Source organism: Musa acuminata, chromosome BXJ2-4 (genome assembly GCF_036884655.1).
Source record: "Musa acuminata AAA Group cultivar baxijiao chromosome BXJ2-4, Cavendish_Baxijiao_AAA, whole genome shotgun sequence".
Lineage (NCBI taxonomy): Eukaryota > Viridiplantae > Streptophyta > Magnoliopsida > Zingiberales > Musaceae > Musa > Musa acuminata.
In genome coordinates this window covers 37,296,645-37,311,739 of record NC_088341.1, presented here as the reverse complement: position 1 = coordinate 37,311,739, position 15,095 = coordinate 37,296,645, and the positions used below count along the sequence as shown (strand labels likewise).

Genomic DNA, 15,095 nt, shown 5'->3' with positions numbered 1-15,095 from the left:
ATGGAGAGGGCGGAACGCCTCCTCGGCAGCGTGGAGGCGCCGCCGGTCCACGGGGCCGGCACGGACCTTCCGGACCTCGCCGAGTATGATGTCTTCTGGTCCTCGACCGACGGCGGCGGCCATGACGACACCGGCTGGCGACGAACCGAGATGGCCCCACGGGCGGCTCGCCCCTGGGTCGATCGGCCCGGGGGTGGGCTCTCTCTCGCCCTCGAGGACGGGTGCGCTCCCCGGCGGACCGTGGCGGCCTCGGCGCCGATGGAGGTGCCGGTCTGGCCCAGCTTCCTCCGGGTCGAGCCGGAGGGACCCGTGGGGTGGCTCGGCCGGGAGGAGGAGGAGGAAGAGGGTGGGTGGGTGCCGCCGCACGAGTACTTGGCGAGGGAGAAGGGGAGGAGCGTGGCGACGTCGGTGCTCGAAGGTGTGGGCCGGACGCTCAAGGGACGGGACATGAGCAGGGTTCGGGACGCGGTCTGGAGTCGGACCGGATTCTTCGGTTGAAATCGGAACCACCTCCCCCCGGCAATCTGCATCGCTTCTTCTCGTGCGCAGTGTTATTCTCACGGCAAACTAAAAACACATCATTTGATTCTGTAGCATTCTGTCCTAATGATTTGGTCTGTGTGGAGTTCAACAACATCACTTGCTTGGCACTGAGCTCGTTGCTCAATCAATAATCCTTAGCCATTGTTGGTGAAGTCAAATAGTGGTCATGTCATCCTTGTTCGAAATAATATATACTTCATACTAGCATCAGTGCTATCATTAGTTATTGATGATCGTGACATAAACAGATCATGTATATTAATATATTTCAACGATACATATAGGAGGAGGTATTCAAAGAAGGAAGTATACTGTAAGTTTGCTCTTCGTACATTGCCTCCATGTACTTGAGGCTCCACAGTCTAAACGCTAGGAAACAAACCCTTAAGCTCAGATGGCGACAAGCTGTCTTATGTTCATAGGATACACATAGGGCACCGATCCATCAAAAGCAGTGCTTGTTAGCATCTCAGCAGTGGCCTCTGTTGGGTGGTAAAAATCCCAGAAGATATGGTCGTTCCTGTTGGAGCAGTAGCTTGAGATTGGAAGGCAAGCGATCTTAGCATTCAGATCACCCAGCCCACAGCAGGCAGCCTTCACTTCGACAAATCCTTCAACACAGGTAGCAGAAAGGGTCAGTCCTACTTCGAAGTCGCATCCGTGGAGCACGAACAGATCGGTTTGTGTGAGTTCATACCATGAGCATCTGGATTGTTGATGGACTCGAGCAGTGCGGTGTTGGTGTCGAAAAAGGAGTAGCTCATATCGCTGAGTTCTGCTGACATTTCCTGCAGCAGGGAAGAAGCACCCTTGTTGTACTGAACCGAGAGGTAATTGGCTTCCACACTGCACTCCTTGGTCTTGTTCTGATGCCTTTGTGCTGGGCAGCAACCGATCGGTCCCGTGCCGATGAACACAAACTTGCGTGCACCGAGATTGTACATCCTCTGATGTTTAGAAAGGAGGAATACGAGTGACTCGTAATAGGAAAAATCATATGCAAGAAGCTAACTGGATGCTTTGCGAACGCTGCTTACCTTTAGTTGTCCTCGCAGCGATGAGATCAGCGAATCAACGAACTGCTGTGGAGGGTTCTTGAGCTTGTTGGCGGAGCCGGACTTGACGTAGTTGAGTATGTCGTTGCTTCCGATGACAAAGGCAAAGATGGAGGTGGAGAGATGAGCATGTGCTTGGGCACTGCCTAGCTGCTGAACTAAGGCCGTGTATACTGAGGAATAGTAGTCGATTTGCTTGTTGAATGAGATGCATTGGTCCTGTCACACACACACAGTTCATGTTGGCCATTAGAAGCAAACCATTTCATGTTCATGGATTCAACCTTCCTCGAGTCGATTCATCTCTTACTTTGTTGGTAGAATCCAGGACTCCACCACCACCCGAGGCGAAGTTGACACCGCCGAGGAACACATCGGTGTTGTTAGAGCTTGAAGTGATATCAAGGTACGGAGGAGAGGTCGGCAATCCCAGACTCTCAGCTGCCACATTGGAACACAAATCAGATTCATGCTATTACTTTGGATTATAACAACAGCTAACTCTCGTAAAAACAGAGTACCAAATCCTCTCTGTTGATACTCTGAACTCGATCACAACAATCCATAAATGACCTGAATCTTTGGCCACATCAACCCTTGTCATCGGAACCTCCACAGAGAAAACCTGCCTCTCTAGACTTTGACTTTTGATGCATTATTTTCTATTCTTCGACCGACATGTATCGAACATACTATCAATCATTTACAGCTCACTTCATCTTACTTGATGTTGACCTCTGAAACATAAACATGTTTCACCAGATTGCACTATTCGTCTTAGCATATTGTTGCCTTCCAGGTTTTATGTTAAGCCATTCTGAGAAGCTCTTCTTCTATTTGGAGTGTCTTGAATGGATCAGCTTCCCATCCTTTCTGCTTTCTGCATGGCCTGCATGCAGCTTCGACGTCCATTGCAGGAAAGAACTCAAGCTCATGCTTTGGTCGAAGGAGGCATGTTATTTGCAGGCCGGCAAAACTAGATATTAGTAGGTTCCCTCTACCCCACCCCAATCAATTGGACGCATAAATATACAGCTTAGTCACCTGATACAACTGATCCTGATTTAAGAGGGAATTTGTCGAACACCTGAAGAAACAGCACAAACAGCTCAAACAGTGGAGAGGAAGTGAGGTGTAGTACCGAGGAAATCGGCGGAGTTCTTGCCGTTGCTGAACCGCCCGGTGGCCTTGTGGCCGGGGAAGTCGACGCCGTTGTGCGGGAAGTCGGCCTTCAGAAGGGACAGCTCCAAGTGGTTGTTGTTGCCGACGTCGGCGAGGGAGTCGCCGAAGACATACACCGCCGAGACCGCGGCCTCTCCTTGACAGCAGCGGCCGTACCAGTAGCAAAGAAGCACGGCGATGGACGCCAGTGCAGAGGAACAAGTGGGAACCATACTCTGTTGGGGGGATTGAATGAGTCGTGGAGGGGGCGGTGGTGTGGCTTTAAGGACTCGGGAGAGGTGTACGTACGTCTTTGCAGTGGGGAAAGTGGCATTAAACGCGACAAGGGGTGTCACTCTTCCAAGTCTTGCTCTCCGGCTGCCATGACTTCACTTCCTTTCATACTTTGAATGAGAAATGGAAGAGGGAAGAAGGTGATGGACAACCAAAGAGAGAGAAAGAGAATGATGCAGAGTGGTGAGATTTTGTATAGATTGTGCTAACACATACCAATCGTATAGAAATGTGTGATGATAGCCCACCATGTGTGTATATGCAATCAATGCTCGTAGAAGAACAACTCCTTAACAGTTGTGCAGAGCACAACTGTGAAAGTGATACCCATTCAGAATCTATTCTTGGTCAGGTGTGGAAGCCATTTCCAAACCTCTCATGCAGGTGAGCTGCCATGAAAGGGATGTATTAATTAATGGCATCCCTTTCCTTTCCCTCTCATAAGTCTCCCTCTAATCTTCCCGACCATCAAATCCCTCTTCCCTTTCACATTTCTCGCTCTGCTCTCTTCGTGGAGCTCCTCTCAGGCAAATTAGTCCCCACAGGTTTAATTTACTATGTATGACGTGAAGTGCAATCATTTATTTCCGGATATCTGACACGATTTCCAATAGATCATCACAGTACCGAAGACAATTATATTACTTTGTCCAACAGGTTGTATACAGTGAAACTGAGTCCAGTGGTATCTTTTCCACATGCCAAAAAGTCTCATCACCGTAAACTAATCTTGCTGTCTCTCATTCCGTGCAGAAAGCGACTTGGTTCTCCTATCACCTTCGTCATCCTTCCACCGTTTCAGTGTGAAAGGAAGTGACACCATGATGGCTGGGCAAGAACATGGAAGGGACCGGTCCTTTCCGCGTTCAATACCACTTCCTCCCCGCTCCAAAGGGATGTACGTACGCACCCTCTGCTCTGCCAGGTCTTTAAAGCCACGCCACAGCCACCTCCTGCAGGGATCATTCAATTGATCAGGATCCTCCCACATACCATGGCTTCTTCGTCTTCCTCTACGCTGGTGACCCTCGTTGTGATTCTGTGCTGCTGGTACGGTGGCTGTCAAGCGCAGACCGAGGTCTCGGCGGTGTATGTCTTCGGCGACTCCCTCGCCGACGTCGGCAACAACAACCACTTGGGGCTGTCCCTTCTGAAGGCCGACTTCCCGCACAACGGCGTCGACTTCCCCGGCCACAAGGCCACCGGGCGGTTCAGCAACGGCAAGAACTCCGCCGACTTCCTCGGTACCACACCCCACTTCCACTCCACTGTTTCGGTGGTTTATGTTGCTTCTTCAGCTGTTCGACGTATTTACTCTCGAATTAGGATCGTGTGTAAGGTGACCAAGGCATGAGTTTTGAGTTCCATCCTACACTGGAAATCCAAGCTGCATACAGAAGGGATGGGAAACTGATCCATGCTGACACTCTAAACCGAATTGAATTCCTTGAAGACAATAATAAGATGAATATTGCAACTTAGTGAGTCAAGTTGATGTTTGAAAGGTCAACGTCAAGTAAATGAGGAATGAGTTATGATTGATAGTATACCAAAGAAGAGGAAATAATGCGTCCAGGTGTTCTCCATCTGTCCTATAGACAAGGAATGATATGGACTTTTATTGCACTTACGCTAATTAGGGAGGCTTTCCTGTTCACCGTAGGAATTAAGTTTCGATTTAGCTTCCAAGTTTGAAGCTTATCTTAGTGCATAGCAATGCTACGATTCTAATCTGTACTTGTAATGCGGCAGCTGAGAAACTGGGACGACCGACCTCTCCTGCTTACCTTTCTATACCCTCGAGCTCTAACAGCACCGATGAGTTCCTCGGCGGTGTCAACTTCGCCTCGGGTGGTGGTGGAGTCCTGGATTCTACCAACAAAGTAAGAGATGAATCCATGAACATGAAATGGTTTTGCTTCCAATGGCCAACATGAACTGTGTGTGTGTGACAGGACCAATGCATCTCATTCAACAAGCAAATAGACTACTATTCTTCAGTATACGCAGCCTTAGTTCAGCAGCTAGGCAGTGCTCAAACACAAGCTCATCTGTCCAACTCCGTCTTTGCCTTGGTCATCGGAAGCAACGACATACTCAACTACGTCAAGTCCAGCTCCGCCAACAAGCTCAAGAACCCTCCACAGCAGTTCGTTGACTCGCTAATCTCATCGCTGCGAGGACAATTAAAGGTAAGCAGCGTTCACAAAGCTTCTTGCATATGATTTTTCCTATTACGAGTCACTCATGTTCCTCCTTTCTTCACATCAGAGGATATACAATCTCGGTGCACGCAAGTTTGTGTTCATCGGAACGGGACCGATCGGTTGCTGCCCAGCGCAAAGGCATCAGAACAAGACCAGGGAGTGCAGTGTCGAAGCCAATTACCTCTCGGTTCAGTACAACAAGGGTGCTTCTTCCCTGCTGCAGGAAATGTCAGAAGAACTCAGCGATATGAGCTACTCCTACTTCGACACCTACACCGCACTGCTCGAGTACATCAACAATCCAGATGCTTACGGTATGAACTCGCATAAACCGATCTGTTCGTGTTGCATGGATGCGACTTCGAAGTAGGACTGACCCTTTGTGCTGCTTGTGTTGAAGGATTTGTCGAAGTGAAGGCCGCCTGCTGTGGGCTGGGTGATCTGAATGCTAAGATCGCTTGCCTGCCAATCTCAAGCTACTGCTCCAACAGGAAGGATCACATCTTCTGGGATCTCTTTCACCCAACAGAGGCCACTGCTGAGAGACTAACAAGCACCGCTTTTGATGGATCTGTGCCGTATGTGTATCCTATGAACATAAGACAGCTTGTTGCCATGTGAGCTAAACATACACTTGTATGGTCATGGAGAGATATATGATGAAGAAATCCAATTGTAATCTGAGTAAGATATGGTGCCGTATAAGTTACAGAGAGAGGGCAAGAGAGTTGTGAAGTTGGATGGAGGACACATGTTGAGGCATCTCGCAACTTTTATAGAGATTCTTCCAACTTTGCAGAGTATGAGTCTCCACTGGTCTCATTATTTGGTGTCTTTATTCCAAAGTGACTGAGAGATTTGGATTATTTGGTAAGAACACAAATACTTCAAATGCAAATTTGGTTTTCACTAAGGGATTATTTTTTGATTAAATTTGACTCAGTTTTTTAAGAAGTCAACTAAATCTTGACTATCTGATTTGATTTAATTAAGTCATAGATTACACCCTTGATTTTTCTCAAACTAACTCTCTTGCCCCTTTTCATCATCTCCTCCTCCCCTCTATCTATTCTTACTTCATCTTACACTCCATCTTGGCCTCCTCCTTCTCCCATTTTATCTTTACAATCACACAAAACATCAAGATTTACATGAAAAACTCATCCAACTCAAAAGGAAAAAAATCACAGGCAAACCAAAAAAATAAATCAATTATAAAATTAATGAACGCACAAATCTTCAAATCTCTTGCCCAAAACTTGAGTGACAATCACAAAAGAATAATAAGGATTATATCACAATGCATAATATCCAAACTCTCCTTCCATGATCACAGTAAGAATTCGCTATAAATCTGATCGAACACCTAGATAATTGAGAACAGTCTCTACATTACCATCGTATCCTTTTTTTTTTCTTTTCCTTTTGTTCCTCTACTCTTAACTGTCGCTATAGTGATTTCTTTTTTTCAACCACACCCACAGTCATCGTTGCACTCTTTTTACCTTGTCTAGGTTAAAAGAGAAGAGTTATGACTAAAATAGGCTGTAGGTTATTAAAACCCACTATGGACTAAATACATGGGCCATGTGCTTAATATGAGGAAGGGACGATGAAGTTATAATGAGAATAGGAAGCCACCAGAGAGAAAAGAGGAGAAAATCAATAGAAAAAAGGAAGACGAAAAGGTGGAAGCGAAGATGGAGCAGAAAGGGAAGGACGGTTGATCCAATTGATTTATTAGTCATTTAGGTTTAAATCGATTTAATTTTTTTAAAAAATTGGGATACAATTGGTATTTAAATAAAAAAGCCGTAATAAAAATAAATAGTGAGAGTGCCATCCAATAAAATAATAATAATAACAGAGACGTTATTTTATAAATTGTCCTTCTAAATTTTAACTCTATATATTTGAAACTTACCCCATTGGCGTGTTTAACATAATACGCTGCCCGTTTTATGCTTGAAGATTTCGGTGCAATGATTAGTTTTGATAACTGAGAATTTATCTCAAGTAAAAAGATTTCCTCGTATAATTGATCTATGTACTCTGTTGTTGAAGGAAATCCTCTAAACTCTGTTATAAGTTTCACCTTTTCATTCCCCCCTTCTCACTCTGTACAGTTGCGTTTATCCCAATCCGCAATACATGTTTGACTCTCACCTAATTCGGACTCATATTGGAACCGATTTTAGCCAAATAATTGCTTCTCTTCGTTTGCGGTGGCCACAAATCCACGGACGAATATGCCGGTGTCTCCATCAACGCGGTTCGCTTTGCACCTCCCCGGAGACGTTTCCTTCTCATGCCAATCCTTTCAGCCACTAAAGTCCCTTCGAGGTTAGATAGGAATTGACTTCCAGTGTGCCAAAGGCGGGCTCCGAATCCTTAAAGCCCTGCTTCCAAACCCACTACAACTCTTACGTCATCGCCATGGCTCTTTTTTGGGTGTGGAAGCACCTTTCTTTCCATCCTTTACTTTGGAGTCGTTCCCACAAGCGCCTTCATGGCCATGAAGACGTAAAGCGATCGATCCCGTTCCCCTTTCTATAAAGGGAGGCCACTCGAACGGAAATAGACCACCACAGCATCAGACTGCGTACGGATTCCATGGCTTTGCCGTGGTCTCTCGTCCTGGTCCTCCTGTGCATCTTACACCTCCATTCAACACCAGATGCACGACGACTGAATGATAAGGACGAAGCCCATGCAGAAAGTCAGCTCTTTTCCCTGAAGGCCGGCAGCGGCGGCGGCGGCGGTAGAGGGTTCGGGATCGGCATAAGCCATAACGGGTCGGGAACAGACGTGGCGATTGGCGCCGGAGTGGGCGGCGGCGTCGGTACCACTCATGGTGGTGGAGCTAGCGCCGGGGGTGGTGCCGGCGTCGGAGCCGGGATCCACGTCGGAAAAGGTGGGGTGGACGTCGCGATAGGGGTCGGCGGAGCTGGTGCGGTGAGTGCTCGCAATGGTAGTGTCCATGCCGGTGGTGGTGGAGGAGCCGGGGTTGGTATCAGCGTTGAACATGGCCACGTCAGCGTGAGCGGCGGAGGTGGACTCGGAGGCGGTGGGGGGAGCGGCGGTGGAGCATCGGGAGGTGGCAGCGGAGTCGGGACCGCCGGAGGGGTGGTGGCACGCGGTGGAGGGTACGCAAGTGCCGGCGGTAGCAGCGGAGGGGGTGGAGGAGGCGGAGATGGGTCATCAGGTGGGGCTGAGGGAGGTGGTAGCGGCGGCGGCGGCGGTCGAGGTTGATGGAAGCCCGCGCGTCTTCCATGATGCAGCCAAGTTCAAGCATTAACGAAGCAAGATCGTGCCACGACAGTGATATAGTATGTATGATATCGTAAGATGAATCTTTGCTAGATATGACCGTTTACAAGACTCCAGGGTCTTAACTATTGTGTATCAGTCACAGATCGATATAAAGATCAGATCTTGCTCATGTATTGATGTTGAAGTCAAACATAGTCCATCTCAACTCCAGCACATGATATAATCCTATATTATTTCGGGTTTAGATGAGGAGAAATAAGTATCTCTTGTTGTTTTATTTAATAGATTTCATTGGCTGTGACACAACTCCTACATTTCCTTATTAAGAAAAAGATTACATTTTAGATAAATAGTGGAAGACACAACACAAAGTGCTTAGCGACGTGAAATAGCTTAACCATTCAACGTCGCAAACACTGACTCGTGACATAGGGGAACGTAAACTGTGAACGAATGATACACATGGTCATGCAACACACATATATATGGGGCACATAACTTAATGTCGACCGCCGCCGCCAGTGCCACTTCCAGCTCCGCCGCCGACTCCAATGCCAACTCCCACTCCCACACCTATCCCAAAACCGCCACCAGCCCCGTGCCCTCCCCCAAGGCCTCCACCACCGCCTCCGCCACCTCCAAGGCCTCCTCCACCAGCTGCGCCGCCGCCTACGCCACCACCGGCTCCGAACCCTCCTCCATGGCCAGACCCACCGCCGAGTCCACCACCACCTCCACCTCCACCGCCGAAGCCTCCGCCTCCTCCCACGCCACCTGCACCACCGCTGCCGACTCCGCCTCCTGCGCCGAACCCACCGCCATGACCGCTTCCACCACCAGTGCCGCCCCCGCCGCCACCACCGAAACCTCCACCGCCTCCAACTCCACCAGCGGAACCGCCGCCTACACCACCACCAGCCCCGAACCCGCCACCATGACCGCTTCCACCTCCAAGACCGCCACCGCCTTCTCCACCTCCACCGCCGAAGCCTCCGCCTCCTCCCACGCCACCTGCACCACCGCTGCCGACTCCGCCTCCTGCGCCGAACCCTCCTCCGTGACCGCTTCCACCACCAATGCCGCCTCCGCCTCCGCCGCCACCACCGAAACCTCCACCGCCTCCAACTCCACCAGCGGAACCGCCGCCTACACCACCACCAGCCCCGAACCCTCCACCATGACCACTTCCACCTCCAAGACCGCCACCGCCGCCTCCACCTCCGCCAAATCCTCCACCACCTCCGACACCTCCTGCAGAACCACCTCCTACGCCTCCGCCGGCTCCAAACCCTCCCCCGGATCCACTTCCACCGCCTACACCCCCGCCACCTCCACCCCCGAATCCTCCACCACCTCCAACACCACCACCAGCGCCGCCACCAGCACCACCTCCGGCTCCAAATCCTCCACCATGACCCTCGCCGCCACCTCCTCCTCCGCCGAACCCACCGCCGCCGCCTAGTCCACCACCACGACACCCACCGAAGCGGCAGCCACGTCCGAACCCCGCAGGACCAACGAAATCAGCAACAACAGTCGAACTCAGCTCACCGACAACGCCAAGAAGCAGAAGAAGAAGCACAACATGCAAACTACGTTTGTTGGAGGCAGCCATGGCTCACTCCCTTCCACAAGAGACGCAAACCAAAGCTCGATGTCTCAATGTCAAGGCCATCGTCTTCCTTATATAGGCAAACCAAGCACGACAAGATAAGATAGAGAGTCCATCGCCCCCATTGCACCACTTGCAGTTAGTGTTAATGGAGGCATTTAATGGTGCCATATCGTAGCCGCGTTTGAACAGTTGAGAAGGTAGTCGAAGCATTGATGCTTAAACCCTTCTCCGGTGGCTGAGAGTCAAACTTGGAGTCCCCCCGACAGCTCAGAGACGATCACTCGCATTAAATTCAAGCTTTTACGGGTATTACTTCCACGTTGACGCATCAAATATGTAGTAATCCTCATGCATATTTGATTTCATTGAGATGAACATTGTACTACTTTGAGCACGAAAAATTTGCAAGTGACTGGAGATCAAATGATCACTTGAAGAATAATGTGTGCTGAAATGCTATCCATCTATGACCAACAATAGTCAACAGAAGTGATGCATGTTTATTAGCAATTGCAAGTGGCTCAAATATGTGATGAGGTAGATTTGTTTCCTGAGGAATGGCCTAAAGTATATTTAGGCCATGGTGAAGTTTTGATTGAATGATCAATCATCACAAATCAAAAAACTAATCTTAAAGAAAATTATCTACCATGAACCCCCCACTATTGATATAAGAAGGAAAGTAAAGACTATAAGGTGAACTTCAAACAATATAAATATCATGGAACAACTTCCAACTCTCACATTAATTTTAATTCACTAATGTATTAGGAATATTTCCATAATGTATATTCACATGCCATGCTACACAAAAGAGGACTTGCAGTTAATGCATTGTGCATCAATGGGTCCTCTTAAAGATGGAATTGAGTGACAAAAAGATATCAAAAGTTTAAAGGGATTCTACTTTTGACATTTTCTCTTTTACAAAGCTAATTTAGATTTCACATGTGGACAAAATGCGAGTGTATGAAGCCAACCCAAATGAACAATCAGTATTATATAAATAATTTTAATTAATTTTTTTGAAATAGATAAAGTCATATTCAGATTCATGGCATGTTCTAATATCATCTTAAAGATTGAATTAGGTGATAAAAAATCTCAAAAGCTGAAACTTTTGGACAAGGATCCAAATATTTACTTTATGCTGGAATAATAAAGTTTTTGTGTTTCTCTATCATAGTGAGACTGTTAGAACAAAAAAATAAATATCTATTAAGAACAATTAACAAAGTAAATGCTAAAAGGAAAGATAGATAGATAGATAGATAGATAGATAGATAGATAGATAGAGAGAGAGAGAGAGAGAGAGAGAGATTATTAAAAATAAAAACCTAATTATATAAAAAAAGATAAAATCTCATTTTTGAAAAGAGAAGAAAATGAGACTGCTAATTGACTAAAGAATGAAATGAGACTACTAATTAGCTAACAACATATATTAGAATGATTAGAAAAATCTAGTTTTTTGGATAGGAGGGTAAATAAATCTCATTTTGACTATTCTCACCCAAAAATACTATATATATATATATATATATATATATATATGTGTGTGTGTGTGTGTGTCTCTGTGTGTCGGGGGGGGGGGGGGGGGGGGGGGATGTTGAGGAAAAGTATATAGCATTAACTACGATAGTGATCAAGGTATAAAGCAAAACGAAGTGCCGAAGTCGAGATTTCGTTGGAAGTTCGAGAGTTCATCGGGAGTCCAGAGGTTCGTCAAAAATGTTGTCGGAATTGACCGAGAAGAAGCTTGTCAGAACTCGCTAAGAAGATTGTTGTGAAGTCCAAAAGCTTGCTAGGAGTCCATTAGGAGATTGCCGAGAGATCATCGAAAGTCTGTCAAAAGATCGCCAAAAACTCGTTGGAAGAAACCTAGATTTACTGGACTTATTTTGTTTAGTGGATACCTTAAAAATAATAGTTAATACATATTTAAAATTATGATTATGAGATAATCTTATTAACCTTGTTAAGAGTCAACTAGGCCCATAATTGGATTGGTTTGGGTCGAATTCAGGGCCAAAATAGATTGTTGAACCTTATCAAGTGGTGGCACCGTCCAAGGTGGGCGATGGAATCGCTTGAGGCTTAGCCTCCCAGGTGGTCTAGGCGGTGGTATCGCCTAGACTGAGTGGTGGTATCGTCGGTAGTTATTACTGTCAAGTAATAGTACTACCAGAGCTTAGTCTCTTATAAACTTATTTGATTCAAAATAATTTTTTAATACCATTTTAATGGAACTAAGGTTTTAGTATGAAGTTTTTTTTTAAATCGATTAATTTTCTTGTTTTTTTTTCTACTATACTAATTCACCCCCGTGTCGTTCTTGATCTTAACAATATATTCCGTTAAACTAGTGATTTGTTATTGGAGAAAATAACAACAAGTATTTTATTAGACATGAATATTTTAATTTTTTTTATATGAATTTATATAATTTTATTAATGTAATGATTAATAGATTCTGATTGTTCCCCGTTCAAATATAATATATATATTTGAGATAATCTGTCACATAACTTATCAGTTTTGTGCACTTTGATCTATAGAGCTATTTTTGTATTTCTGTAGTTTAGTTAATATAATTTTATCTTTAGAAAAAATAAATCTCATTTTGATTATTCTCGCCCAAAAAATCTTTATATATATATATATATATATATATATTCAGTTAAACTAATGATTTATTATCGGAGAAAATAATAAGAATTTTATCAGACATACATATTTTTAATTTTTTTAATGAATTTATATGATTTTATTAATAAAAATTATTATATGTAATGAGTAATAAAGTATGATTGTTCCTCGTTCAAATATAATATATATTTGAGATAATCTGTCGCATAACTTATGATTTGATCTAGCAACAATATTGGTATATGTCAAACCAAATATTACATCGTGCACAAAATATAATTAGGGCAAGCCATCATCGGTTGAAGTTATGCATGCTGATGCTGCGCAACTTATTCTCGACAAGCATACGTACTACGATACAATGAAAGTGACACACAACGCAGTTCATCGTCGGAATCCTTCATGGGTGTCCACCGCCACCAGCTCCTCCACCGTAGCCGCCTCCTGACCCACCACCGCCACCGTAACCGCCTCCAGCGCCACCTCCATATCCTCCGCCAAAACCCGAACCGCCTCCATACCCACCGCCAGCGCCAGCTCCTCCTCCGTAGCCTCCGCCTTGTCCACCACCACCTCCACCTCCATAGCCTCCTCCTCCACCCCCACCATACCCACCGCCGCCACCATACCCAGCTCCACCACCATATCCACCTCCGTGCCCGGCGCCGCCACCATACCCAGCTCCACCACCATAACCACCTCCGCCACCGTATCCACCTCCTCCGCCGGAGCCACCCCCATGGCCACGACCTTTGTGGAACCAGCTCTTCTCCTCCAAAGGCGCTTTGCTAGCGAGTTTCCTGGCACCGGCGGAGCAGACGAGGGCGCCGAAGAGGAGGAGGAGGAAGAGCTTGGCCATCTTCAGCACAGTCGACGTGGGATTGGTAGTGATGCGGAACCTGCAGCACGGGCTGGGTTTAAATAGGCGTTGCATGTGGTGGAGGGTGGCCGGGGCATTAATTCGAGCTCAACTGCGACCGGTCTCTTCTTGCCAATTGCATCTGCCGCCACGGTGGTGACGGATAGAGGAAAAAGACTTTCGAGACTGCACCTCATGATGATCTCGAGCTGCAAGCGTTTTGGGTCACAACCTGCAATTTATTCTTCTGCTGTATTAATTGTTCTCGATATAAATCACATCATGCCTTCCCTTCTTCTCTGGTTTAAACTGTGACATCAAAGCAAAATCTTACGCAATCTTATCTTTAAATATAGATTGATTATTTCCATGATTGGAATCTTTTATCTTTTAGGTAAGAAATGAGCAACTTTATCACCTCTAAGCCATTAATGCCTGATAGTAAAACTCCTAAATTTGCTTTCAGATTAATAACAATATTTATTTATAATCTCAAGTTAGTCACAGTCAATTGTAATGGCGGCACAGTGGCAGCGCAACCCAAATCCTTACTCTGCTGATAGGACACTCTGCCAGCCACTCAAAGCTAGCAAACGTTATCCACAGTACTGTAACTGGTTGCACCAAAAACAGAGCAAACCCCCTGCAGTTCCAAAGCCATGGAGTCAATTGGTTGCCCATCATCCCCTTCTCTTCCACCCCATTCTTTCCTCAGTCACCACTCCGCCAAACCAAGAAGAAGAAGTGCACAGCTTCTCCTTCTAACAAAGTCACCAAAACACAGACATAACCTTCTCTTCCTTGCGGTATCTCCCACTCAGCAAGCTCTCAGCAACAGTCTCAATGCAGCTGCCACCTCCCCAGCAGCAGCAGGTGACTTGTCGGTCCTCGTTCCGATCAGGTAACCAGTGTTTGTTCCACATCACAGCGATTGCCAACACCTTCGGCCATGCGTGACCTTAGCAGATCTCGATCTGCACACTTTTGCAGTGCCCTGCTGTTGTTCATCTACTGGGTTACTAATTTCATCGTTCCGGGGATGATAACTAAGGAGCTTCAATCTGCGACCTCAGAACAAGAAGCGGGCACCGAGGAAGAGAAGGAAGAAGGCATGGTCGAACCACCAAACCTGAAGATAAAGAAAAGCCGAGGCATGAGGAAGACAACTACTCTACTCTGAAACACTTGCAGTCGCAAATATATCCATACATACATACATATATGAAACCAGCATCAAGTTTGTATTGAACTTTGTTTCATGAATTTATTCCTTTTCCTTTGAACAATGCATAAATATATGTATATATTGCCAATGTTTGCAGCAATGCAGTCTGATAAGAAATCTTTTCTTAGAAAAAAGAAATAACATTAAATAAATAAATAATTATATATATATATATATATGTATATATATATGATGCTTAGATGTTAATTTAAAT

At 46.0% G+C, this 15,095-nt stretch overlaps 3 protein-coding genes and 1 long non-coding RNA gene across 4 annotated transcripts; 3 read left to right on the top strand and 1 right to left on the bottom strand.

Annotated features, from left to right (window-relative positions):
• LOC135608781 (protein S40-6-like) lies at positions 1-498 on the top strand. Its single transcript, XM_065101821.1, has one exon. It carries the CDS (start codon positions 1-3, stop codon positions 496-498), a length of 498 nt encoding a protein of 165 aa, XP_064957893.1.
• Positions 499-818: 320 nt separating this feature from the next.
• Positions 819-10,232, bottom strand: LOC135608780 (uncharacterized). The gene is made up of 7 exons (XM_065101820.1): positions 9,044-10,232; positions 4,841-4,925; positions 2,740-3,137; positions 1,909-2,039; positions 1,581-1,817; positions 1,241-1,490; positions 819-1,154 (listed from the first exon to the last, which is right to left on the bottom strand). Exons 1-7 carry the CDS (start codon positions 10,146-10,148, stop codon positions 934-936), a joined length of 2,427 nt encoding a protein of 808 aa, XP_064957892.1. The 5' UTR covers positions 10,149-10,232; the 3' UTR covers positions 819-933.
• LOC103978648 (GDSL esterase/lipase At5g55050) lies at positions 3,908-6,060 on the top strand. The gene is made up of 5 exons (XM_065105456.1): positions 3,908-4,297; positions 4,806-4,936; positions 5,009-5,245; positions 5,325-5,574; positions 5,661-6,060. The coding sequence occupies exons 1-5, from the start codon at positions 4,048-4,050 to the stop codon at positions 5,879-5,881; spliced, it is 1,089 nt and encodes a 362-aa protein (XP_064961528.1). The 5' UTR covers positions 3,908-4,047; the 3' UTR covers positions 5,882-6,060.
• Positions 10,233-14,234: 4,002 nt separating the features above from the next.
• LOC103978655 (uncharacterized) lies at positions 14,235-14,969 on the top strand. Its single transcript, XR_010485697.1, has 2 exons — positions 14,235-14,557; positions 14,647-14,969. It is a non-coding gene; the product is annotated as an uncharacterized LOC103978655 (long non-coding RNA).
• The last annotated feature ends 126 nt before the right edge of the window (positions 14,970-15,095 follow it).

Coding starts and splice junctions, on each gene's coding strand:
- LOC135608781 (XM_065101821.1), top strand. CDS start 1: ATGGAGAGGGCGGAACGCCTCCTCGGCAGCGTGGAGGCGCCGCCGGTC.
- LOC103978648 (XM_065105456.1), top strand. CDS start 4,048: ATGGCTTCTTCGTCTTCCTCTACGCTGGTGACCCTCGTTGTGATTCTG. Junction 4,298..4,805: donor GAACTCCGCCGACTTCCTCG/GTACCACACCCC, acceptor GTAATGCGGCAG/CTGAGAAACTGGGACGACCG. Junction 5,575..5,660: donor CAACAATCCAGATGCTTACG/GTATGAACTCGC, acceptor CTTGTGTTGAAG/GATTTGTCGAAGTGAAGGCC.
- LOC135608780 (XM_065101820.1), bottom strand. CDS start 10,148: ATGGCTGCCTCCAACAAACGTAGTTTGCATGTTGTGCTTCTTCTTCTG. Junction 4,926..9,043: donor AAGTGGCACTGGCGGCGGCG/GTCGACATTAAG, acceptor CTTTGTTGGTAG/AATCCAGGACTCCACCACCA. Junction 1,491..1,580: donor CGCTGCGAGGACAACTAAAG/GTAAGCAGCGTT, acceptor TCTAAACATCAG/AGGATGTACAATCTCGGTGC.